The sequence below is a fragment of the Lutjanus erythropterus genome, chromosome 5 (assembly GCF_056507025.1).
Source record: "Lutjanus erythropterus isolate fLutEry1 chromosome 5, fLutEry1.hap2, whole genome shotgun sequence".
NCBI lineage: Eukaryota > Metazoa > Chordata > Actinopteri > Lutjaniformes > Lutjanidae > Lutjanus > Lutjanus erythropterus.
Window position 1 is genome coordinate 7,528,534 of NC_139321.1, and position 21,228 is coordinate 7,549,761.

The 21,228-nt window shown below is 39.4% G+C and overlaps 4 protein-coding genes across 5 annotated transcripts; 1 reads left to right on the top strand and 3 right to left on the bottom strand.

Annotated features, from left to right (window-relative positions):
• The first annotated feature begins 339 nt into the window (after nt 1-339).
• On the top strand, nt 340-1,309 carry syce3 (synaptonemal complex central element protein 3). Its single transcript, XM_084718344.1, has 3 exons — nt 340-373; nt 694-802; nt 927-1,309. Exons 2-3 carry the CDS (start codon nt 694-696, stop codon nt 1,109-1,111), a joined length of 294 nt encoding a protein of 97 aa, XP_084574470.1. The 5' UTR covers nt 340-373; the 3' UTR covers nt 1,112-1,309.
• Nucleotides 1,310-3,765: 2,456 nt separating this feature from the next.
• On the bottom strand, nt 3,766-9,335 carry lcp2b (lymphocyte cytosolic protein 2b). The gene is made up of 14 exons (XM_084719818.1): nt 9,234-9,335; nt 8,753-8,815; nt 8,612-8,658; nt 7,788-7,850; nt 7,665-7,693; nt 7,530-7,570; nt 7,166-7,398; nt 6,957-7,129; nt 6,259-6,345; nt 6,066-6,141; nt 5,887-5,965; nt 5,228-5,302; nt 4,341-4,490; nt 3,766-4,149 (listed from the first exon to the last, which is right to left on the bottom strand). The coding sequence occupies exons 1-14, from the start codon at nt 9,309-9,311 to the stop codon at nt 4,024-4,026; spliced, it is 1,320 nt and encodes a 439-aa protein (XP_084575944.1). The 5' UTR covers nt 9,312-9,335; the 3' UTR covers nt 3,766-4,023.
• A 3,191-nt stretch (nt 9,336-12,526) lies between these two features.
• Nucleotides 12,527-14,859, bottom strand: LOC146326405 (protein Wnt-8c-like). Of its 2 annotated transcripts, XM_084718661.1 has the most exons (6): nt 14,709-14,859; nt 14,578-14,611; nt 14,350-14,479; nt 13,950-14,075; nt 13,653-13,795; nt 12,527-13,271 (listed from the first exon to the last, which is right to left on the bottom strand). In XM_084718661.1, exons 1-6 carry the CDS (start codon nt 14,777-14,779, stop codon nt 12,714-12,716), a joined length of 1,062 nt encoding a protein of 353 aa, XP_084574787.1. In that variant the 5' UTR covers nt 14,780-14,859; the 3' UTR covers nt 12,527-12,713. The 2 variants fall into 2 exon arrangements, with proteins under 2 accessions (XP_084574787.1, XP_084574788.1); XM_084718662.1 differs by lacking the exons at nt 14,578-14,611; nt 14,709-14,859 and adding an exon at nt 14,180-14,231 and having other exon boundaries at nt 14,350-14,481.
• Nucleotides 14,860-15,180: 321 nt separating this feature from the next.
• LOC146326406 (protein Wnt-8a-like) lies at nt 15,181-17,890 on the bottom strand. Its single transcript, XM_084718660.1, has 6 exons — nt 17,362-17,890; nt 17,214-17,247; nt 16,955-17,093; nt 16,377-16,502; nt 16,129-16,271; nt 15,181-15,921 (listed from the first exon to the last, which is right to left on the bottom strand). The coding sequence occupies exons 1-6, from the start codon at nt 17,430-17,432 to the stop codon at nt 15,355-15,357; spliced, it is 1,080 nt and encodes a 359-aa protein (XP_084574786.1). The 5' UTR covers nt 17,433-17,890; the 3' UTR covers nt 15,181-15,354.
• Between the last annotated feature and the right edge of the window lie 3,338 nt (nt 17,891-21,228).

The following is a 21,228-nucleotide window of genomic DNA, read 5'->3' on the forward strand; positions in this document are numbered from 1 at the left end:
TACGTTTATAGAATAATAATTTTGAAAATTATCCTGAAAATCGTACGAAGTTATATCACCTCTTTGTTAAATAAGCGCGAGAAGGTCGTGCCTAGAAGGGAACCCGAAAACTCTCGCGAGATTTGTATGTGTCGCGTATTTGTTTGGACATTCTTGTGCAAACACATTCTGTTTTATAATATGACGGCGCTGTGGTTAATATCTGCCTAGGTTTGGATCAAGTTTACCTAATTAGAGTTGGGAAAGAACGTGGTTTGATTTAATATAATCACTGTGGCGATATCTTTGGCAGCTCTGGGGTTGCCCTCTAAACACAGCCGCACGAGAACTTATTATTTCAAGCTAACTCGCTAAAGAAAAGCTTTTTTTTACCGTAAGTTTTGCACATTTTTACGTAAGATATTATCTCTTAACATCGTAAACTGCTGTTTTAGTAAATGCCATCGTTCCTTGACAAATGACAACCATCCACAATCTTAATTTCAGAAGAACCTGCCATGCTAACTTTTCCAAGATTACTATGCTAACGTTAGACTAGCGTCGTAAGCTAACAGTTAACTTACCTTTGCTGCCATGACAACTGCACGGCAGCAATGGACGGCTTGTTGGCGAAGTTATGTTTTTTTAGCGGACAAGTCTCGTTGAGAATACTGAGAGCTGATAAAAAGCCATATGCCGGTTTGTATTTGTTAGATGGCCGATAATTCTTCGCTGCCCGAACTTCTGGAGAACAGCAATGAGGACATGTTGGAGCTGAACAAGAATTTGGAAAGACTGATAGAAGATGTTGAAAACATGTCAGGTATGTGACTTTATCGTGTTGAACCGTAGCCAGGGTTTATTTGTTCTAACAGTATTTACTGACATAATTAAATCATCAGGTAGCTCACATTTAATTAATCTTCATTTGTTGTGTGCACCTGTAGTGAAGCTGACTTGGATGGCTTATGACATGGTGGCAGTTCGGACCAGTCCCGAGCTGGGGGCCTCTCTGCTCAAACTAGAAGAAGGTTATCAGAGATGCAGAGCTTCTGTCTATGGAGACCAAAGACAGGAGCCAGAGATGGACAAATGTCCTGATCCTGATGCCACGACTGTGACTCAGACATGATGTAGTCATAACAGTTTCCAGTTTACAAGAAAGCTGCACTCAGATTAAGAAAAGTTTATTTATACTATTTAACTGTTCAAGTAAATACTGCAGTTGCTAAAGCAGTATTTTTGATAGGGGGAAGCAGGTATTTGGACTCATTTCTGTGCTTGTCGCATGTAAACAGGATGTTTTATTCAGTAATGGTAAGCTCTTGGACTGCTGATGCATGCATGACCAGCAAATTTTGTTTGTTGTGTTGGTGGTAAAGTGTGTGTTTAGTTCCTTAAATTGAATAATAAAAAAGCAAAATGAGAATGTGTTCTGTCTGGTGACTATTTTTTATTGTTTTACAGAGGTACAAAAAACAATGTCTGTTCAATTCAGTTCAATGTCAACATCTACTGAGTGGCTGGTTAAATTTGACAAAACATTCTCTAGTCTTTTGACGGTTCATTTTGCATCCTGGATGAATTGTTACACCCACATTCAGAACTGTACTTTTTAAAGATATGTGTATGAAATATAATTGTTGTTGACAGCACCTGTTTTGTTTTTGTGTAATTGGTTTCCAGATGGAGAACACAGAGAGAGGCACAGAACAAGCTACCTCAACTGTCTGTGTTGATCTGGAAAACGTACTGAAAGGGCTGGACTCCTTGTCTAACTGCATGGATCAACTGGCATGTAAGTGTGACTGTTGATCCTCATCCACTCCCTCCGCACCTCCAAAATGTCAGTAGCTAGCAATTATTCCAGTAAGATGAACTTGATGATCGATTTGCAAGTATGCAAAGCGCTTGATGCAACTGTTATGCTAGATCTGAAATGTGATAGCCAAAAGTGGATTATAGTACACCAACTGCTGAACAATTTAGCCTTCCTTATATATGTCAGCAGTGCAGAGGTACATGATGCTACATGATGTCTGTCAGATCGAAGATATGAGTTAACGGAAGGATTTCACACACATGGTTGTCCATCAGAGCATTTGATGTGAAGTATGATATTGCAACTTTTTTTGCCAGGGGGGACAGTTGTGGGAAAAGAGGCTGTCATGTCTGCTCACTGTGTTGTCTTACTAGGTTACAGCCGTCTCCTTACTTTAATCGCTTAAAGCCTAGAAACCAATATCACACTTTATTACATATGTAGCATAAGTGTGTAAAGATTGTGATACTGTTCCGCTTGATGCTGTGTCTCCACTGTGAACCTATGATACCATTTTGTACTGACATGAAATGATTAATGACATGAACAGATGTCAGTTGAACTGGTATTTTAGAGAGTTCCTAGAGTTTTGGAACAATATTATCCATCGTTACAAACTCAAAAATCAAGCTAATTAAGCATATATGATTGTGTGAATTTGATCTATTTTCAGTGAATTAACAACATGTTCAAAGTGTTTGAATTAATGTACAGTATTAGTGTAATAGGAGTATTACGATACTTCAAGCCCATGATTCCATTTGACTCGATTTTAATGTCACCATTCAATTTGATTTTCCGATTTAAACATATTTTTGAACACTGACAGCTATGCCGCTTTAAAACATGACTCATAGTCTTGATTTGTAAATTTGAATGTGAATTTTAATGCAGTATTTTCAAGGTTTGAAAAGTGCTTGGATTGAATTGCATTACTTTCATAATGAATTGCTTCCTGCCTCAATAGTTTACTATTTAGATAAAGAAATAAAATAAGTTGGGTATTGGCTCAGCCAGGTTGTATAGGATGAAGTCTAGTTATAGACTGGTGACACGCTGTGAAACATGAAAATGAGTTGTTTTCTTTTAATTTGTCATCCTAAATCATTATTTTTGGTTGTTTACAGCACAATAATAACTGATGTAATGTATAAAAGCTGTGAAATAATCATTTTGAATATGATATAATGTATATCATAACATACATTTTTGTGTATAATGTATATCATGTATATAAAGTTGGAATAAAGCACAGCTGTAAGGTGCTGGAAAAGCATTTAAACAAATGAAAATTGAAAATGCTGGAAAAGTTCTTGAATTTGACTTTGGAAAAGGTGTAGGAACCCTGAGATCAGCAGATTATTGGTTTTATGCCCTGACAACTGTCATTTACATTTTCAAATTCCTCGTTCAAAAGTCTATATGGTGCCAAGTGTGATTTAGTGGCCGGTCAGCTACTCTGTGTTGTCTTTGAGGTGCTGTTTATTTTTTCTGGCACGAGCTGTATGCCATAAGTAGGCCGGCCTTGATTGCTTTTTAATTTTTGATCGATATTTGGTTTAATATTGAAATTGTGATCCCCCTATAGTGTAATATACATCCAGTCAATGTGTCAGTTACACACTGAGTATGAGCACTTCTGTATAATAACAGGACAAAAGGGAGAGGAATGCATACACTATCATTTCCTGTTACTATCATCCTTGATGTGGAACCTTATATGTTCTGAGACTTTTGGACATCTTATAACTGTTTTAACCCGAGGCCGTTGTTAAACAAGGTATTTGTTTTCTGCCTGCAGTGCGAACCCAGCTGAGGCAGTGTGATCTGATCGTTTGTGTTGGCCGCCCTGACAAGTTGCCGCTTTTGAAAGTCCAAGAGGCGCTGAAGGAGCAGCCGCAGCCCTCCAGCCTGACCTGAAACTTAACTGTGAAGAACAGAGGTAATGCTGTGCGTCTGGGAAACACAGTTTAATAAAATAAACGTGCGTTCAGCCATGTAAAAATCATTCCTTTTCTCTCATTCTTGTTTATTAAAAACACAAGATACCAAAGAGAGAAATTACATAACAATGACCTTTTGTGATAGTGAAAATTGTGACATTTGTTTGGATGTTCCTAAAAGGCTTCTGAACAAGCCTCATGAATGCCTGCGCACAAATTAGCATACAGAAACAGAGACAGACGCAAAAACGCCCACATTAAGCTCAGTGACGGTGCTGGTCAGAGTCCCGCAGGGTGCAGCAGGCAACAGTGGCTCGGCGCTTCGGAGCTCTGGTCTGTGGCATCAATGAGCAGCAGCGGGGTGTGTGTGTGATGGGTAATCATCTCCTTCACCCCAGGGAAACTCTACAGCACAGCAGCATACACAAAAAAGATGATAGGGACCTAATGACGCAGCGCAGCACAAGTCAGCATCAAACACTCCCCGAGGCGTGCCGCAAGATGTGAACTTTTCAGTTTACTTTGAGTGAGCATGCTGACGACATTTTCCCTTCATTTTAACATGGCAGATAATCGTATCATCATTTTCAATTTACCTTTTTGGTGTTAAGGCCAGTGCCCAAGGAGTAGGAGTTGCCTTGGTTACGGATCTTAATGTTGTAAACCTTGCCTTGTTTCAGCAGCATCAGGGTGTAGGGGTGCTCGCCAGAGCCCTTTGAGCTGTCCCTAACCACAAATGTGCCATCCTGAAGACACAAATGAGGACAAATCCACACACGCAGATGTTCAGTCAGTTTAACATGGTGCTGCAAATAAGATCCTGTGAATCTTCAGCTGCATGTTAGGGCTGCACACTCTAATTGAAATATTGGCAAAATTGCAATATGGTAGAACCTTTGATTATTTAATAAAGGAAAAAATGTGAGACAAAAGAGCTTTATAATGAAACAGTGAAGTGCTAGTGAAGTGATAGTTAAAGATATTTTAATGCAAAAATGCTGTTGTCAGCCTCACAAATAGGGCAATTTCCTGTTTTCTGTTTGTTATATTAAACTGAATATCTTTGAGTTTTGGACCAATGAAATGATATGTAAAAACATCACCTTGAACTTTGAAAAACTGTGAAGTACTTTTTTCCCTTATTTCCTGACATTTTATAGACATATAAAACATTTTATGAGACCCATTTACCCAACTGAAAAAATATTCAACTCTGAACTCTGCATCATCAGTTTTGTCAAGTTAAATTAAAAATTACAATGCAAAAATTATTATATAGTATAGTGAGTATATATACAGTATGTATTTATGCGTGTGCTGGAAAAGCTTGAACATGCAGCTTGAAAATTACTTGAATTTGACTTTGGAAAAGGGGTAGAAACCCTGTACCATATTGTGCAGCCCAACTGTATGTTTGTATATATTGTTGTGTGTCTCTCTTTCAGAAAAAGGATGTGTGAGACTGTGAGAAGCAGCACCTGACCTGGTTCACCTCTCTGAGAGCAGCTTCGGCTTGATGTCTGGTCACGTTTCCTGCATACCAACTGGGATCCAAGCCCTGGATGCACCAGAATAAAACTGTCATAGTAAGAATTAAATAAACTCTTTCTCCTCATTTCTCTTTTGCAATGATAAAGATGTTTTGTGTTCTTTTTACAACATCGCCATCTGCTGTTTGCTCCCTGAAATGACTCAGAAATGTGTAAATGAACAGTAAAGCACATCCTTAATACCCGGGGTTTCTGCAGATCCCTAAAAAAAATTTAAAAAAAAGTCTGAAATCCAATAATCTTAATTTTAAGCCTTAAATTGTCTTAAATGCTAAATCACAGGTCTTAAAAATTATTGAATTATGAGCTTCAGTCTCACCGTTAAATGTTTTTTGTGAAGATTTGAATTGATCTCATCGTAACAAGTACAAAACAAAACCAACATTGAACCAGTAAATACTAATGCAAACACAAAAATGTTTTTTTTGTTAGTATAGATGTATTTGTGGTTCTTAAATTGCATTTAAAATGGTCTTTAAAAAAGGTCTCAAAAATCTTAGCTTTAACTTGTTGAAACCTGCAGAAACCCTGAATATTATATGTGTTCACATGTCACATGGAAATTAAATGGGATTCTACATTTGATTCTCACCTCTGTTGGTTCTGGTATTAAATCATTAGCCACAGCAGGTTGTGTTGGCACCGGAGGAGCAGGACTGTGTTTACTTAGTCTGGGACAAGGAGACATGAAATGGAACATTTAAAAACTTATTAATTGCATTACCCAGAGTGAAGGCTTGCTACACTCATAAAATGTTCAGGGTTACTCACCTGCTGAACACATTTCTAGGCCTAGGAGGTTTTGGTTGAGGGACCTTGCTGCCGGATGCTTTGACAGCGCTGCCCTCTTGTGGACATAATGGATAGTGTCAAATAGAAATCAGCAATATTGTGACAAGATTACAACACTTTGCTGTTCAACCGTTACAACCACTCCAAACACTACATAATGAGCAGAACATACTTGATTTTGTCAGATCTTTCTGGGGCGGGCCAGGTGGTCCAGGCTTCTTGCTCCTGTCAACAGGAATATTGGGTGGGCTGGCTGGTGCTGGGAGAAAAAAACGTATTTTAGATCAGAGGTTCTTAAACTTTTTTCATTAAAGTTCCCTTTAATGTGTCTTGCCAAGTAAAACCCAACCAGTGCAAAAATTTCTGGTAGAAAGGCGCTGTTGAAGTAAATCCCATGAAAACATATTCTTTCTGTTTTGGCTCTGATTTTATTTGCTTTTTCACATCTTCCTCCATGTTTTCAGCTGTATTACTGATACATTTAAACCATCAATTAATTTTGTAATCATTACAGGAACTGACTTTTCGCTCATAGTGAACGTGACTGTTTGTTGCTTTCTTCTCTTGTAAGGTTTTACAGCAGTTAATGATTGTATTGAAAATAGGAATATTAAATATAAAATGTGGTGAAATCGATCATATATTTACATTTTTTATTGAGCTTATCAGAACTTAATTATTTTAGGACTTATTTGTATTATGCATGACTGATGTCATGTTAAAAGTAAATTAAAAAATAATATCAAGTTCCCTGCTGCAGCACTCCAACGTGCCCTAGGGGTACTTCTATCCCCTTTTGAGAAACACTGTTTAGATCATCAGAATTATAATCAATAAATCAGGTGATTGTGGTGTTAATTGTGCGGTCACCTGGTGCTTTATAAGGTTTAGGAAGGGCATGGTTCATTCTTGGTTGAACAGGAAGTGGAGGTTTTGAGGACCTCTCAGCAGGGGGAGGAGGAGCAGGAGCAGGACCTGCACACACATACATGTTTTCTAAAGTACGGCCTGCAGAACACGTGAACACAAGTTCTGTTTTCAAATAATATCAAATGAAAAAGCAGCAGGTACTCTGGTACTTTTTCTCGACTGGTTTCTTTCTGTCACCTCTGTAGTGACCGTCATGAAGTTCAGCCCCTCTCGGGGGTCGAGGTGGCCTCATTGGGTCTGCAGAGGAAGGCAGCCCGTTGTCTTCTTCACTGGACTCATCACTGTCTTGTTGCTCATCCGTTTGTGGCTCAGCCACAGCACAAATGTAGCTGTCTTCACCTTCCTCCTCGTCTTGTGGGTCCTCGTAGTCACTATCATTGTCCTGACCACAGAACACAGGTAATATAAGCAGTGAGTGCAGCTCACCACTTACTTTAATAATTTTTTCTTTGACCCTGAAGTCTGTTTCATTAAATGTGACCACATTTATAATCAACTCAAGCTTTTACTTACAAACTCATCTGAGTTCCAAACTTCTTCCTCCTGTACAAATACTGTAGGAAAATAAACCATAAACAGAATAATATCAGGCCTGAGGAAAGATGGTTGTAAGAGATCAGTGTCATATTTAACCCAAGTGTTCTTTACCTTGTTTTGGATACTTTTGTGCCTTTGGTCTGCACAAAAAATAAGTATGAAAGTTATGCATTGTTGTTACGTTATGGTTAAACATTCAGTAGAAGCTGTAAAATAAAATGAAAAAATTCTTACTTAAGACCAAAGGGCCTCTTCTGCTCCCCCTTGCTCATATCTCTTTGGATCTTAGTAATTATTCTATAAAGATACAAGACCAAAGTTGTTAGCAAAATACTGTATATAAGTTCAGTATTGCAGTATGACTCTGCACAGCTACTTGTAATTGTGGCTCAAAGTTCCATTAGCTGCTACAGCCTAATGTAGATTATATCGTGTCACAGAATAAGATAAAACCTCTTGTGTCTTGTCACGCATACGTGGCCACAATGAACCTTTATGCCTTAATGCAATGGTTCCCAACCGTTTTTCCTCAGAGACCCACCTATTCGTATCTTACAAAAGCCCAACAGTCCACCCAGCCTGCACACAGGCACTCACACACCAAAAGAATACGTAATTCATTCCAAATTTAGACTCCTTTATATTGTTTATATGGTTTCTATCTTTTACATTTCATCTGATTTAATTTGTTCATATTTTTAAAATATTCTCCTCTTGTATAAATGGCTTGTTTACTTATTATTTATTGTTTTTATTGATCCTTCTTTCTATTTTTGCTCTCCACTTTGCTGCTGTAATACTGCGAATTTCCCCACTGTGGGACTAATAAAGGATTATCTTAAATTTACTATCAAAAATAACATAAATTCTATAATTTCTAGTGTTTCTGTTCTTAGAACCTTTAACTTTGGTAAATGTCTCTTTTGTAATATAAGTTTTTCATTTCCTAGGTTGAGAACCAATGCCTTAATAGATATCGGTTGATAGACTGTTTATAAATATTTTGGTTGGAAAACAGTTTGGTATAGAATGAAATGCATATTTTCAGTCAGACTCACGAGATATAAAGGCTGGGGAACACTTGAAGGTCACACTCAGTCATTTTCTGGGTGATGCAGAGTTTAATACCAGTTATAAAATAGAAAATCAGTTGCTCAGATTGTCAGCATAGTAGATATTTTAGACACACTGTCACTTACCACGAACTGTGCACCAGTTATACTGCTCTTCTTCACGACTTTGTCGCAACCTGATAACTTAAGCTGAGAAGATGTCACGTTTTTAGAGCAGGCAGTTTAGCTTTTAATGTATGTTTAGAGTTATATAATTGTCTAAAAATTAATTAGCTCAGTCTTCATGTTCCGTGCCTTGGATTTAGTGTTAAGAAATTTACTGTATGCAAAAAGTTAGCAAAAGCCACACACATCAAAACGTGATAAATACTAAGTACTGGACAGAAGTACATTTCTAACTGGGTAAACACTGAACTGTTGCTTACGTTATTCAAACAATGCAGTATGCATGATATTATGTATATTGTTAATTTGTTTCATACATATTGTGCACCCTTTTAAGATAAGCAGTTTTAACACAACGGAAACTACAGTACTTGACCCTTACAGAAAATGTAACCTAAAAAAAGTCTTAATTTAAGCTCAGGCTGCTCTTTTTGATACTCACCTTCTTCATGTAGTTGGCCAGACTTTGGGGACTCCATCCCATCACCTCCTCTTTAGAGGGCACATTGTTTAAACTCATGCTTGTCTCCTGCAAGTATCACATCCACTGCAAAAATGGTTTTAATGACATCAGGAACTTTTTGTTCAGAAGTGAACTCACAAAACTGTTGCTCTGTCTGACCTTCAAATTAGCATGCTTGTGGTGCGTCATCTATTGTGTAAAAGACCAAAGTAGGCAGTTTCAGTGGTTGCAAAGAACTTTTAATAGAATTGTTAGATTAGTGCATGCACACCCTGCAGACTATACGTGTCTCTAAACATAGAAGCTGTTGATTTCCTTTCTCATACCTGCATTTGCTACCGCAGGCTTGTAGCTACGGTGGTCATTATTTTAGTTTGTTCTCACTTGTGTGTTTGTTTTTTGACTTAACAGCAGGATCTTAATGAGAGCTGTAGATTTCTTCAAGAATTATAAATATGGTTCGATCTAAATAGATTGCTCAAGTCTAACGTGGATATACACTTTTAAGTTATTTTAATTAAATGCACAGATTACTGTTGCTGCTTAGAGGCACTTATTTTGAGTCGTAGTGTATCATTTAATGTGTGCTTTTGATTCAAAATGATAAAGTTGGAGGACGTCAGATGTTTTATCCCAGCCGCATGTCTGTCCTGTGTTGGGCCTCTCGGTATCTCACACCCAGGTGAGAGAGGAGGGCTGCAGAGAAAAGGGATGATCAATCACGCTCAGATCCCCCAGGCATGTCTGGGTGAATACATGAGTCCTCCTGGGGGGTCCTTGTGGGAGATCAACCCCCTCCTCCCCTGTTTTCCTCCTCTGTCCTGATTGGGGAAAAATACCCCCGCATGAAAGACAAGATGAGGCCTAGAACACTGTTACAGCATAAAATAACTGAACCTCACCTTAGAGATGACACTTTTTAGGGAAAGGGAAGTTATCAGCACATGTGTAGAGTGCAACCAACAGCAACAACGTCATATGGGAGCAATATGGAGGCAATAATGTACCCAGTGGAGGGCAGAGATAAGGGGCGGATCGGTGAGGGCCTCCAGTGGGGCGAAACCTTCATTAACACACAGCAGGACATCATGGGAAATACAGGACATCCCCAGAAGCAAACAGACAAATGGGAAGGAGTGTTTTGGTGTGTGAGAGTAGTGTTACTCTGTATGTAGTTGTACTTCATCAGCTTTTCTGTCCCTGTAAGACATTTTTAGAGACCAATTTTGTCCTAAAAGAAAAGCACATTTACCCATATATTAGTTTTTAAGTTTGTTTAGGTGATTGGCTGGTATTCTTTTTACAGAATATAAACACAGAATTATCAGTATACAAACTTTTTTTAACAGAACATAATGCAGATTGTTTTAATTTGTTAGCATGATAGGCAGCATTTTATGTAAAATGTGATACTTTTTCCCAGTTCAGGTTTAATATATACATATATTTTGTTCTATTTGTGTCTTTTTTGACTTATAGTTACTCAGTGGTTAATAATACTGGTGAAAGTTTACTGTTTCCGTGCCCTGACATACTTTTGGACAGTAAAATTTATGGGTAAATCATAAATTATCCTACCTCCATCATGTGTGTTTGTCAGTGTTTGATAACCACTTTTGAGGACTCGTTGCAAAAATGTGTTTGTGGTCCCTCGTCGGTTGGGTCAAATCTTAAATAACAAGCAGTGTTGGCACAAATTGAAAAAACAGATTCCACTGACTTTAATGTTACCAGATTTCTTAGGATTCTAATCTGAAGTGACACCAGTTCATCTGCTGTGTAATGTGATGATAATCCACCATGATATAATTCCTAATTTATCTTGTCATTTACTGATTGCTCTGTAAGTGAAGCAGCCTTGTTACACCCCCCCCCCCCCTCTCTCTCTCTTCTGTTAGACTCCCCCCCTCCCCCCAGGCATGGACCCCCTTATGAAGGTAATATCCATGCCATCAGTCATTGAAGTGAGACAGTGGCAGATTTATGACACGTCCAGCTGAGAGGAAGATTTTTGGAGAGGCGGGGGGTAGAGGGAACAAGGAGGCAAATGAATGGCTCTTAAGATACAGATAGGCCAGTGGGCGGAGACGAGGCTCCTCTTAGACCTAATTACTTGCAAATTATAAGATTAGAAATTAACTCGCATCCGAGGAGGAATGGGAGCCCTCTGTGAAATCCTCACTGGATTCACAGTGTCATATCTGGACCTAAATGTGGCCCACTTCTGCTGAGCAACAGTTAAATGGAAGTTTGGTCTGTCAACGCGTTTCCCCTCACGCGCTTTGATGTATTGTGACACATTTGCATTGCCTGTGGGATGCGACAGAGTCCCGGATTATCAGGCCAAATATCTAAACTCTCCTGGTGGAAATACTTCCCTAATTTGTCTTTCAAAGCTTCGCTGCTCTTTGAATGAAATCAATACACGTTGACATCAAAGTGGATCAACGCTGGATCAACACCTTGTTTAGGTGCGAACTGCACCATGTTATCCATGTAATCCTCTGTTAAGTGTATTCACTCTATTCTTATTGTAATAGACGCTTGTGTGCTCTGTTATACAATCCACTGGTTCTGACATGTATTAAGTTAAAGCTACTACAAGGAATTTTAAACTGTTTATGAAACGTTCTCAATTTATACTGATGCCCAAATAAGCAAGCAAGACCGTCCACGAGAAAGTTGGAAACTTCTACATAATTATTCTTAATGGCTGCCACCGGGTCGGATTCTTCATATCTTGAAATCAGATGAAAGGAGTCAGGTTTTACATTTTCCCTGCAAAGTTACATTGAGTAGTTGGCCAGTTGAAATGAAGCAGGAGACGCTTTTTTATTACCATAATTTGGTTTTTGATGTTATATTTTGTGGTTATGGTGTTGGAAACTGTCACTTTTGTCCGCAAGGATCTCTAAAATCAACAAAATATTAAGATTCCTTGTCCTAGCTTTAAATTAAAGTACTACAATGAGTTTTAACTTGTTATGAAACACTATCAAATTATTACTGATGCCTCTATATGACCTACATAAGTTAACAAGACCAGCTGCAGGCAGATTAGATAATTCTGTACAGTTATTCTCAATGCCTGCCACCTGGTCGGTTTCTCTGTGAAATCAGGCAGAGTTACATTGAGAATTACGTTTTTGACGTTATACTATGTGGTTATGGTGGAACTAAAACAAAATATGTTAAATATAATAATGCTAACCTTTATTGTGGCAGCTCTAATAATCAAATGTCTGTGTTGACTGAAAGAAACGTGACAGAAGTCTTTTGTTTTTAAATTTTATTTCACTTAAAATCTTCATAAATAGACACTCACTCATGTATACAAGTTGACATGAAAAGACATGTAAGGAATAGAAAGTGCAAACAGACATTTTAACATCTTATTTAACAGACTGAACTGCGAACAAGGCAGATAACAGGTGAAACATATAGGCAATATGTTTTATTTTATTTGGGTCCACGGTTTCTCCGTCTGAAGCCGTGCCCGTCAGCACCGTCCCTCCTGGCGCACACATGTTTGACTATCACCTGAGAGCAGTTCTCACAGTTCACCGTGCAGCACCAGTGGAATTTGCAGTTGCAGCTGCTCACCACCTCCGTGCGCCTCTCCTCCACCCTCAGGCCGCATTCATGACACAACCTGCGGCAGCTGCGTCTCTCCCAGTGCGTTAACCCCTCTCCGTGCTGCACACACTCCCGGCCCTCGGTGCCAAACAGCCCGAGGCTGGAGTTCCTCTTGCAGTAATCCGGGGAATCTTCCAGGTAGATGAGCTCCGTCGGCGCGATGCTGCCGAACGCGTCCACGATGGCGCTCCGCGTGTCCGCGCTGTTGCCAGCACGCATGCGTTTCTTGTCGATGTCCAGTTTTTGAGCCTGACTGTGCTTGATCTTCAAGTAGTTGCCGATTTCTCTGAAATCTGACAGCTGAGTCCAGCAGGTTTGGACGCTGCAGCTCTCAGACATGCCGTGACATCTGCAGATGCGCTTCATTGTTGCCTTCACAGCCTGTTGGAAAGCAGGGAAAATTCAATACTTTCAATGACTTAAAACTAGTGCTATTATATCGATATCATGATATGATATTATCTAGATTTTGCATGTCACCGTAGGGTTTTAAAGGCTGCAAAGTAAAGAGATGTAATTTTCTGAACTTACCAGACTGTTCTATTATTTGCCTTCATCCACTTAATCATTATACCCACGTTACTGATAATTATCAAAAAGCTTAGTGATAATGTTTTGTGAAAGCACAAGTAGTCATTCGTGCAGTATTGTTACAATGACGATAACTATGATTTAGTCAAACAATATCATGATGTTTGATTTTGTCCTTGTTTCCCAGCCTTTTCGTAAATTTGTAAAGTCAGATGTGTGGCCATCACATACCAGTCGTCCAGCCGCGTTGTTGTGCAGATTGACAGCAGCTCTGGAGTCCTGACCTGTCTCCTGCGCGTCCACGTATTGTTTGGAAATCCTTTCCCCAAAATCCACGTTATCACTGCAGCCACCCCACAGCCAGCCACGTCCGCCTGCACGCACAATATAACACATTACCTATAATCAGATCACCAAATCTATAAATCTAAAGAAAGGGAAAAAAAAGTTTTATGCGCACAACAAACCACAAGATAAATGATAATATTCTGAGTAATGGCCTATATGTCTTTTTTCTTGGATCCTCACCGATTTTTCCATTCTTGGAGACATCACAGCCACAGTTGTCGAGGTCTCCCAGGCTACAGTTCCTGGTCAGAGTGTACATGACCCCTGCTGCACTGATGGCATGGATGAAAGAAGTCTCTCTGGTCGCTGTCAGAGACAGGAAATGAGAATCACGTTTTATATGTCATACTCAAATAGTCATTAATTATGTCACCATAAAAATTAAAGATGAATGAATGATAAAGAATTACCAGTGATAGTGCTTTTTATAGTCAAAAAGTTTCCATTTTGGTGCATGATGTCCTGTGTTATTGTATGGAAACAATATGACCTTTCTACGCATGAATGACACTTTCCCTCAACATTTATGGGCCTGCATACAGAACTCGATGAAAGAATTGTATTTACAATCTGAACATACCTCGTCTCAGTCCTCTGAGCTGTGTTGCGCTGTCGGGACAGTTCCATCTGTCCCACGCAAACTGGTGTTTGCACTCCTCAATCCCACTCTGTGTGCCCACCTGCACGCTCCTTGCATAGGTGAGGTAGGCCTGCGGGAGAGGCATTTGTTTTTTGTCATTTTTAAAAGCCTCTGAGACTTTTAACTTGTCAAGGTAATAATATCAGAAATCAAGTATTTAGTATTTACCTTTGGTCCCGTCATAAGAAAGTTACTTGCAACCCTGAGAAGACGATAAGAGGATAAAAGAATGTGGTTAATTCGTGTTAAGTTTACACATGGAGGAAAGGTACATGCAAACAACGTAGATAGTCTCTTACCAAGCTTGTCCCGGACAAATTTTGTATAAAAGAGGGAGCAGGAGCCAAAGTAATGAATGCATCATTTTCATCTACACTGTCAGGCCTCAAAGTAGAGATCTAGTTAGCTTGACCTCCGAGCTGCAACTTTCTCCTTTATTTGGATGAAGAACAAATGGAAGTTCTGTTCTTTGTCTCTGGTGTCCCAGGGAGCTGATTGGTTGACGCGGTCAGGAAACGCCTATATGCGCACTTCAAAGGGTGGCATTAGGCGACAGTTTACCTTCTTCCCCAAGGCTCTTTGACACCAGGGCACCAATGTACAAATAATCAGAATTTTGCTACTGACAAATCAAACCGAGGCGTTCATATTGTAGAAAAATATTTATTTTTTATTTCAAATACATATATAATATTTGACAATTTTCAGACTTCACAGAAGACAAACACAACAAATAAGACCAATGAGCATGCATGGAGAGTTTGGTCCTTAAAAAAAGCATAATTTGATTTATGTACAGAATCAAATCAATAAGTTAAAGTGCATTAAAAGGCTTCAGGTGATGTGACAGTTCAAAATGAAATACAGAATAATGCTTATTGGTGTCCATAATGATGAATTCACTGAAAAGAGAGGAGGACATTGACTCCATTCAACAAATGTCAATCAGTGCCGGCGCGCACGGTGCTTGCGCTTCGTTTTATTATGTGGTTTTCTTCCACCGTCTTTACGCGCACAGTAATATTTAGTCACAACTTGCGTGCATTTGTCACACTTGACTGTGCAGCACCAGTGAAACTTGCAGTTGCAGCTGCTGACAACCTGAATGCGCTTCTCCACCACTCTGAGGCCGCATTCATAGCACAGCCTGCGGCAGCTCTTCCTCTCCCACTGGGACATGTTCTTTCCACCCTTCAGACACTCTCGCCCCTCCGTGCCGTGGTATCCCAGGCTGTGGTTCTTGACGCAGTAATCCGGGGAGTCCTCTAGGTAAATGAGCTCCGTCCGAGTGATGCTCCGGAGCGTGTGCGCGATGGCTCCTCTGTTGTCCGCGCTGTTCCCGGCCCTCGCAGGCTTCTTGTCCACCTCCAGCTTCTTTGCATGTTCGTGCTTCAGCTTCAGGTAGTTACCCACTTCTCTGAAGTCAGCCAGCTGCATCCAGCAGGTCTGGATGCTGCAGCTCCCAGACACCCCGTGACACTTACAGGCTCTTCTCATGGTAGCTTTGATTGCCTGCCAAGAGAGTTGGAAATTTAATCATCAAACTTGCACAACTTTCTTCTTCTTGGATTTGGACACGTGCGTAAATGCCACTGACAAAAAACATGAAAACACAACTTTTCCTTCCCTGACCCGAGTTATTCATAAATGCCTGCATTTGAGGACATAGCTCATAAATAGTGATTTAAAACTTTGAGTAATAGTAAAATCGTGTCTTACCAGTCTGCCTGCCTCGTTGTTATGCAGGTTCACTGCTGCGCGTGAATCATGTCCATCTTCAAGCGCGTCCACAAACTGTTTGGAGATCTTCTCTCCAAACGCCACATTATCACTACAGCCTCCCCAGATCCACCCTCTGCCACCTGCGGATTAAAAATGCAAATTATTATTCAGTTCTAAGAATAAAAGGTCAATTTAACCTATTTTAGTCTAATTGTAAATAGGCCACAAATAGAATAGAAATGTACCTGTCTGTCCAATTCTGGAATCATCACAGCCGCAGTTGTCAAAGTCTCCCATACTGCAGTTCTTGGTGAGCGTGTACATCACTCCGGCTGCGCTGATGGCGTGGACAAAAGATGTCTCCCGTGTGGCTACAAAAGGTGGAAAAGAAAGCAAAAGACAGTGTTACTTTGCAGTCCAATTTTGCACCATAAATGTGCAGCGGCAGCGCTCAAATACTGTGCGTAAAGGGCGCGTAAACCGTGCGTAAAATCTTATTGTTATGTTTGTGTCCATTCTTTATGGAGGTCAGGATGCAACTAAAACTGTGGTCCGGGGACCAACAATTAGATTTAAGATTAATAACGGAGATGTTATTAGCTTCATACCAAAATATTTTAGAAAAGACAGGATTCCGTAAGAAAAAATCCTCTCAAATCTGGGTTCGTGGTCTAATGTGCATCTGTTGTGGGAGGTCAACGTCTTTGAGTTGAAGGATTAACTTTGCGCAAGAGCGCATCACCAAACCTGGCTGGAAGTGAACCCACCACCACACCCTCGTACTGCTACATGTCATGCATATGATAGATATAGAATTTCTTACCACTTCTTAGGCCGTTGTGTGTGGATAACTGGAGCGTGTTTTCTGGGCAGTTCCACTTCTCCAACGCAAACTGGTGTTTACACTCTTGTATTCCACTCTGTGCGCCAATTTGCACACTACCGGCATAGGTCAGAAAAGCCTTGAGAGGGAAACAAGGAAAACATATATAGATTACATCAGCTTTTAAATCAGCTTCTTTTTTTTAATTTAGAGAGCTTTTACGCACAGTATGTGCCCAGATAGATAAAAATATATTTACCTTAGGTCCAGTCATGAGGAAATTATTCACTGTCCTGTTGAAAGAAAACAATTAAGACACGTTAATCCCATATCACTATATACCACCAGCAAACAAACATCACACTGCCGTATTTGTAGATTAATTCCTCCAAAAGTAAGCGACATACCAGGCTGATGTAAACTGAACATGGCAGCACATGGACAGAACCATGACTGTAAGCAGATCCAAAGGTCCCATAGCAGCAGCTGTATTCCAAACTGGAGGCCCGTTTGTCTGTTCGTATCCCAGATGTGAATGCCAAAGAGAGAAGAAGGCAACTGAGGTCGTTGACCTGACTCCACGCGATGATATTTATATGGTCTTGTCCCTTTGATTGACAGATTTGTCCCGCAGGTAACGGTTCACTGTGAAAATGCGCCAACGACGACATTGATTGCCGCGTCCTATAGACAAATAGGAGCCGTCGGTGCATAAGTGCACTTCAAAGACGTGACGCAGACGCTTGAACAGCCCCTCATTCATTCACTCATTCATTCATTCATTCATTCATTCACCTGTCGTTCCCAGGCTCTAATACTTATACGCTTTTCCCACGAATTTAGGCACATCCAGCCAATTAAATCCATATATGTCGTACCGTATGGACATTATACATTATAATGTGTTAAATGAAACTTATTAATCCTTTAATTTCAGGCTTATTAAGATATAATATAGAATAGAGGTAGAAAAGATGCCAGGATACAAATATGTGGACATTATTATGCTTAAAACTGAGCAACTGACACATAATATTATATTAATAAAGGGATATTATAGTGATTTATTGCTGGAGGGGTTAAAGAGACCACACACTTCACCAAAAGACATAAAATTGGGTCCATAATTTTTAAAGCTACTACAAGAAATTAAAATTTTGCTAATTTTAGAGACCCCTGTGGGCATAAGTTCCACCATAATAATAATCTAAATAAATATCCTCCCTTTATGCCTTTTGGTCAGTACTACTCATTGTTACTTTGCCTGGCAAAATGTAATCAGAGGCTCATTTCAAGGAGAATCCGACCCGGTGGCAGGCATTAAGACTAACTATATGTAAGTAGCCAGTCTTCTTGTGGATGGTCTCCTGTGCCAGCGTAGGTCATACAGAGGCATCAGTAATAAACTGAGACCGTTTCATAACCGGTTAAAAATTCCTTGTAGTAGCTTTAATTTACAGCCTTACATTATAGGAAATAACGAAAGCCATGGTGAGGCATCATGTGTAGTTGGAAACATTTGGGAAATGGCACCAGTGTCCCAGTGGGAAAGACAGTGACTACAAAGCCATAAAACCCTTCAGGAGCTGATGGTACATAGTCATGTAAATACTGCCTCACACATCTGCGACATTGACATCGTCGTGATAATAGGATAATAGATGTTTCCCTGGGAAACAACTCGGTGTGAAAACAGTCTGGAATTTACAAGAGTGTAAACACTTAAGAACTTTAATGCTTTAAAACTTTAAAACGTTAATTTTTATCCTATACATAGTTTTGGTGTGTAGACTTTTCAACTCTAAAAATAGATTAGTATTGATCATTCTTTATCGAAATCTGGGATGATCCATCACATTTAATTCTGCTGATCATCTTCCTTGATTTAGCCTCCATAATCACTGCCATCATCAGCAGTCATCATCACTGCTGGTTTCTGTCATCACTACATGCTCGCACTGTGATTTGATGCGAGAGAAGTTACCAAGTTAGTGATTAACATTTCAGTTTTTTTAAATTTAATCGCTTGCACTTGTCAAATCCCCTTTAAGCCACTCAAAATCCCTTAAAACAACAATTCACTCAGCGCGGAGGACAATAGGCGGACGGCAGGGCGAGGTCCTCCGCACAACAGCGGAGAGGTGTAGGTGAGGATAATCCCCACTAATTAGATATCGCTCGCATTCATGCTGCAATATGACTGAAACCTAGAGCCCCTCAACACCTGGCTGGGAAATAATACAGATCGATCAAAAATCAATCTGTGAGGCTTCATATTATGTCCTTGACCGATGGCTCCTTTAACCAATTTAATGGGTTAATAACCTGCAAACAATAGTGGTCTATACAGCTGGGCGTGTTTCAACATGGGTGCTACATGTCTCATAAACATCGAAACCGTCGAGAACAAATGACGTGGATTAAGTGTCATTTAAATATATTTAATTTATTATTTCTTATGATTAATTAATCAGAAGTTTGTTGGTGCTCAAACGTCATTACCATAATTAATACAATATCAATACTTTCAATTATAATTAAGAATAAAAGGGCGATAATAATTATTTAAGTGCTTCTTACTTATTATGGATTTAATTTAATTTATTTTTTTATGGAAGTTTTGGTGAAGTGTATTCCAGCGTACAAAAGTAAAAAAAAAAAAAAAAAAAAAAAAAAAAAAAAAGCGCGTTAATTAAATTGTCCTAACAGACATTTCAGACACATTAGGTCGACCACGGTTGATTTACGGCAGTGTGAAGGTGAGAGAAATAGAGCAATAAAGTCTCAGGAGGTGACAGGCTTGACAGGCCGGGGGAGGGTGGCAGGACTGTTGACGCCAGAGAGACATCAGTCAGTCAGTCAGTCAGTCAGTCAGTCAGGCAGGCGGAGATTTTGGGTTGTAAATGACTAACATAGTTGTGGAATTAAAGAATCCAGCAATAAATAAATAATGGGTGACATAAAGAAGTTATCTCAGTGTTAAAGCAAACATGTTCAATTAAAAAAATCAAATAAATATAGTGAGATAATTTAAGAAACCCAAATGCTGCTTCAGCATTTTCAGTTGTGTAAAATGATAGTGACTTTTATTTAAAATGCCCCGCAGTCAAACGTTTTGTTCATTTTCATCGTGGTATTTTTACAGTGTTGCTTTTGTGTAATTTTTGTAAAATCACTTTTTTTTTTTATGACAGTCACCAATCGCTGCATTCCCCTGGCCTTTCAGCCAATCACGGTCCTCCAGCCTCTGGCATCCCCAGCAACTGTCAGCTAGCAAGCTAGCTCCTGTTAGCTCCTGTTAGCTGCTGCAGCAAAAGAGAAACACACAGCACTGTCTGTGTGTCCTATTAGTGTGACTTGAAATAATGACAGTCACGTTGCTGTCAATATTTGCTTAATTATGAGAGGCTCCGCTGCAGCTGATGATGTCTCATCGCCCATTAATCTGCTAATTATTATCTACAGTATTATTGTGTTAATTAATCATTTGTGTAAAATAGTCATTAAACCAGCAAATAAAATGCCCATTGCAGTTTCCCAGAGCCCAAGATAAGTTCTTCAGATTCCTTATTTTGTCAAAAAAAACCTCTAAAACCTAAGAAAAATATAGTAAATACTCCTACATCTGAGATGATAGCATCACTGATGCTTCTGTAATTTTTTAAAATTTATTAATTCATTTATTTTTGCCTTAAAATGGTGCCCAGTAAACAGGGCTTCTCAAAGTCTGGGTTGAGGTCTGAATGTGGACAGAATGGCATATCAGTTTGGACCAAGCTCATACCTCATGTTATACTAAGTACAATACAAAGTGTAACATTTTCTATTTTGCAATATATTCTACTGATCAATAAATTGTTAGTGACATTGAATAGTGTAGCTGTGTGGAGATTATTCACAGTCAGTCCTGTACCCAGATGAATGTGGGTTTAATGTGGCTTTACTTGTTGATATCATTGCCAATGCAATGTTAACTGCTGGAATACCATGTTAAGACTAAATCTCAATTTCTCCTACCAGGCTCTGATGTATTTCGACTGCCTTGAACTTTTACGTCTGTTGTTTAAAAGTTAGACGTGAATTGATTAAATTTTATTTTGCTATCGCCAGTTGTTTCAGACCTCTGACCTCGAATTAAAGATGCAGACCTTTGAGTAAGAAGTTTGAGAAGCCCTGGATTATCAGAATTGTTGTGTTCTGAATTGCTCTGTCCACGTTCTGTTGGTTCAGCTCTAATTCCAAATGATCTGGAAATTTTAGCAGGCTAATTAAAA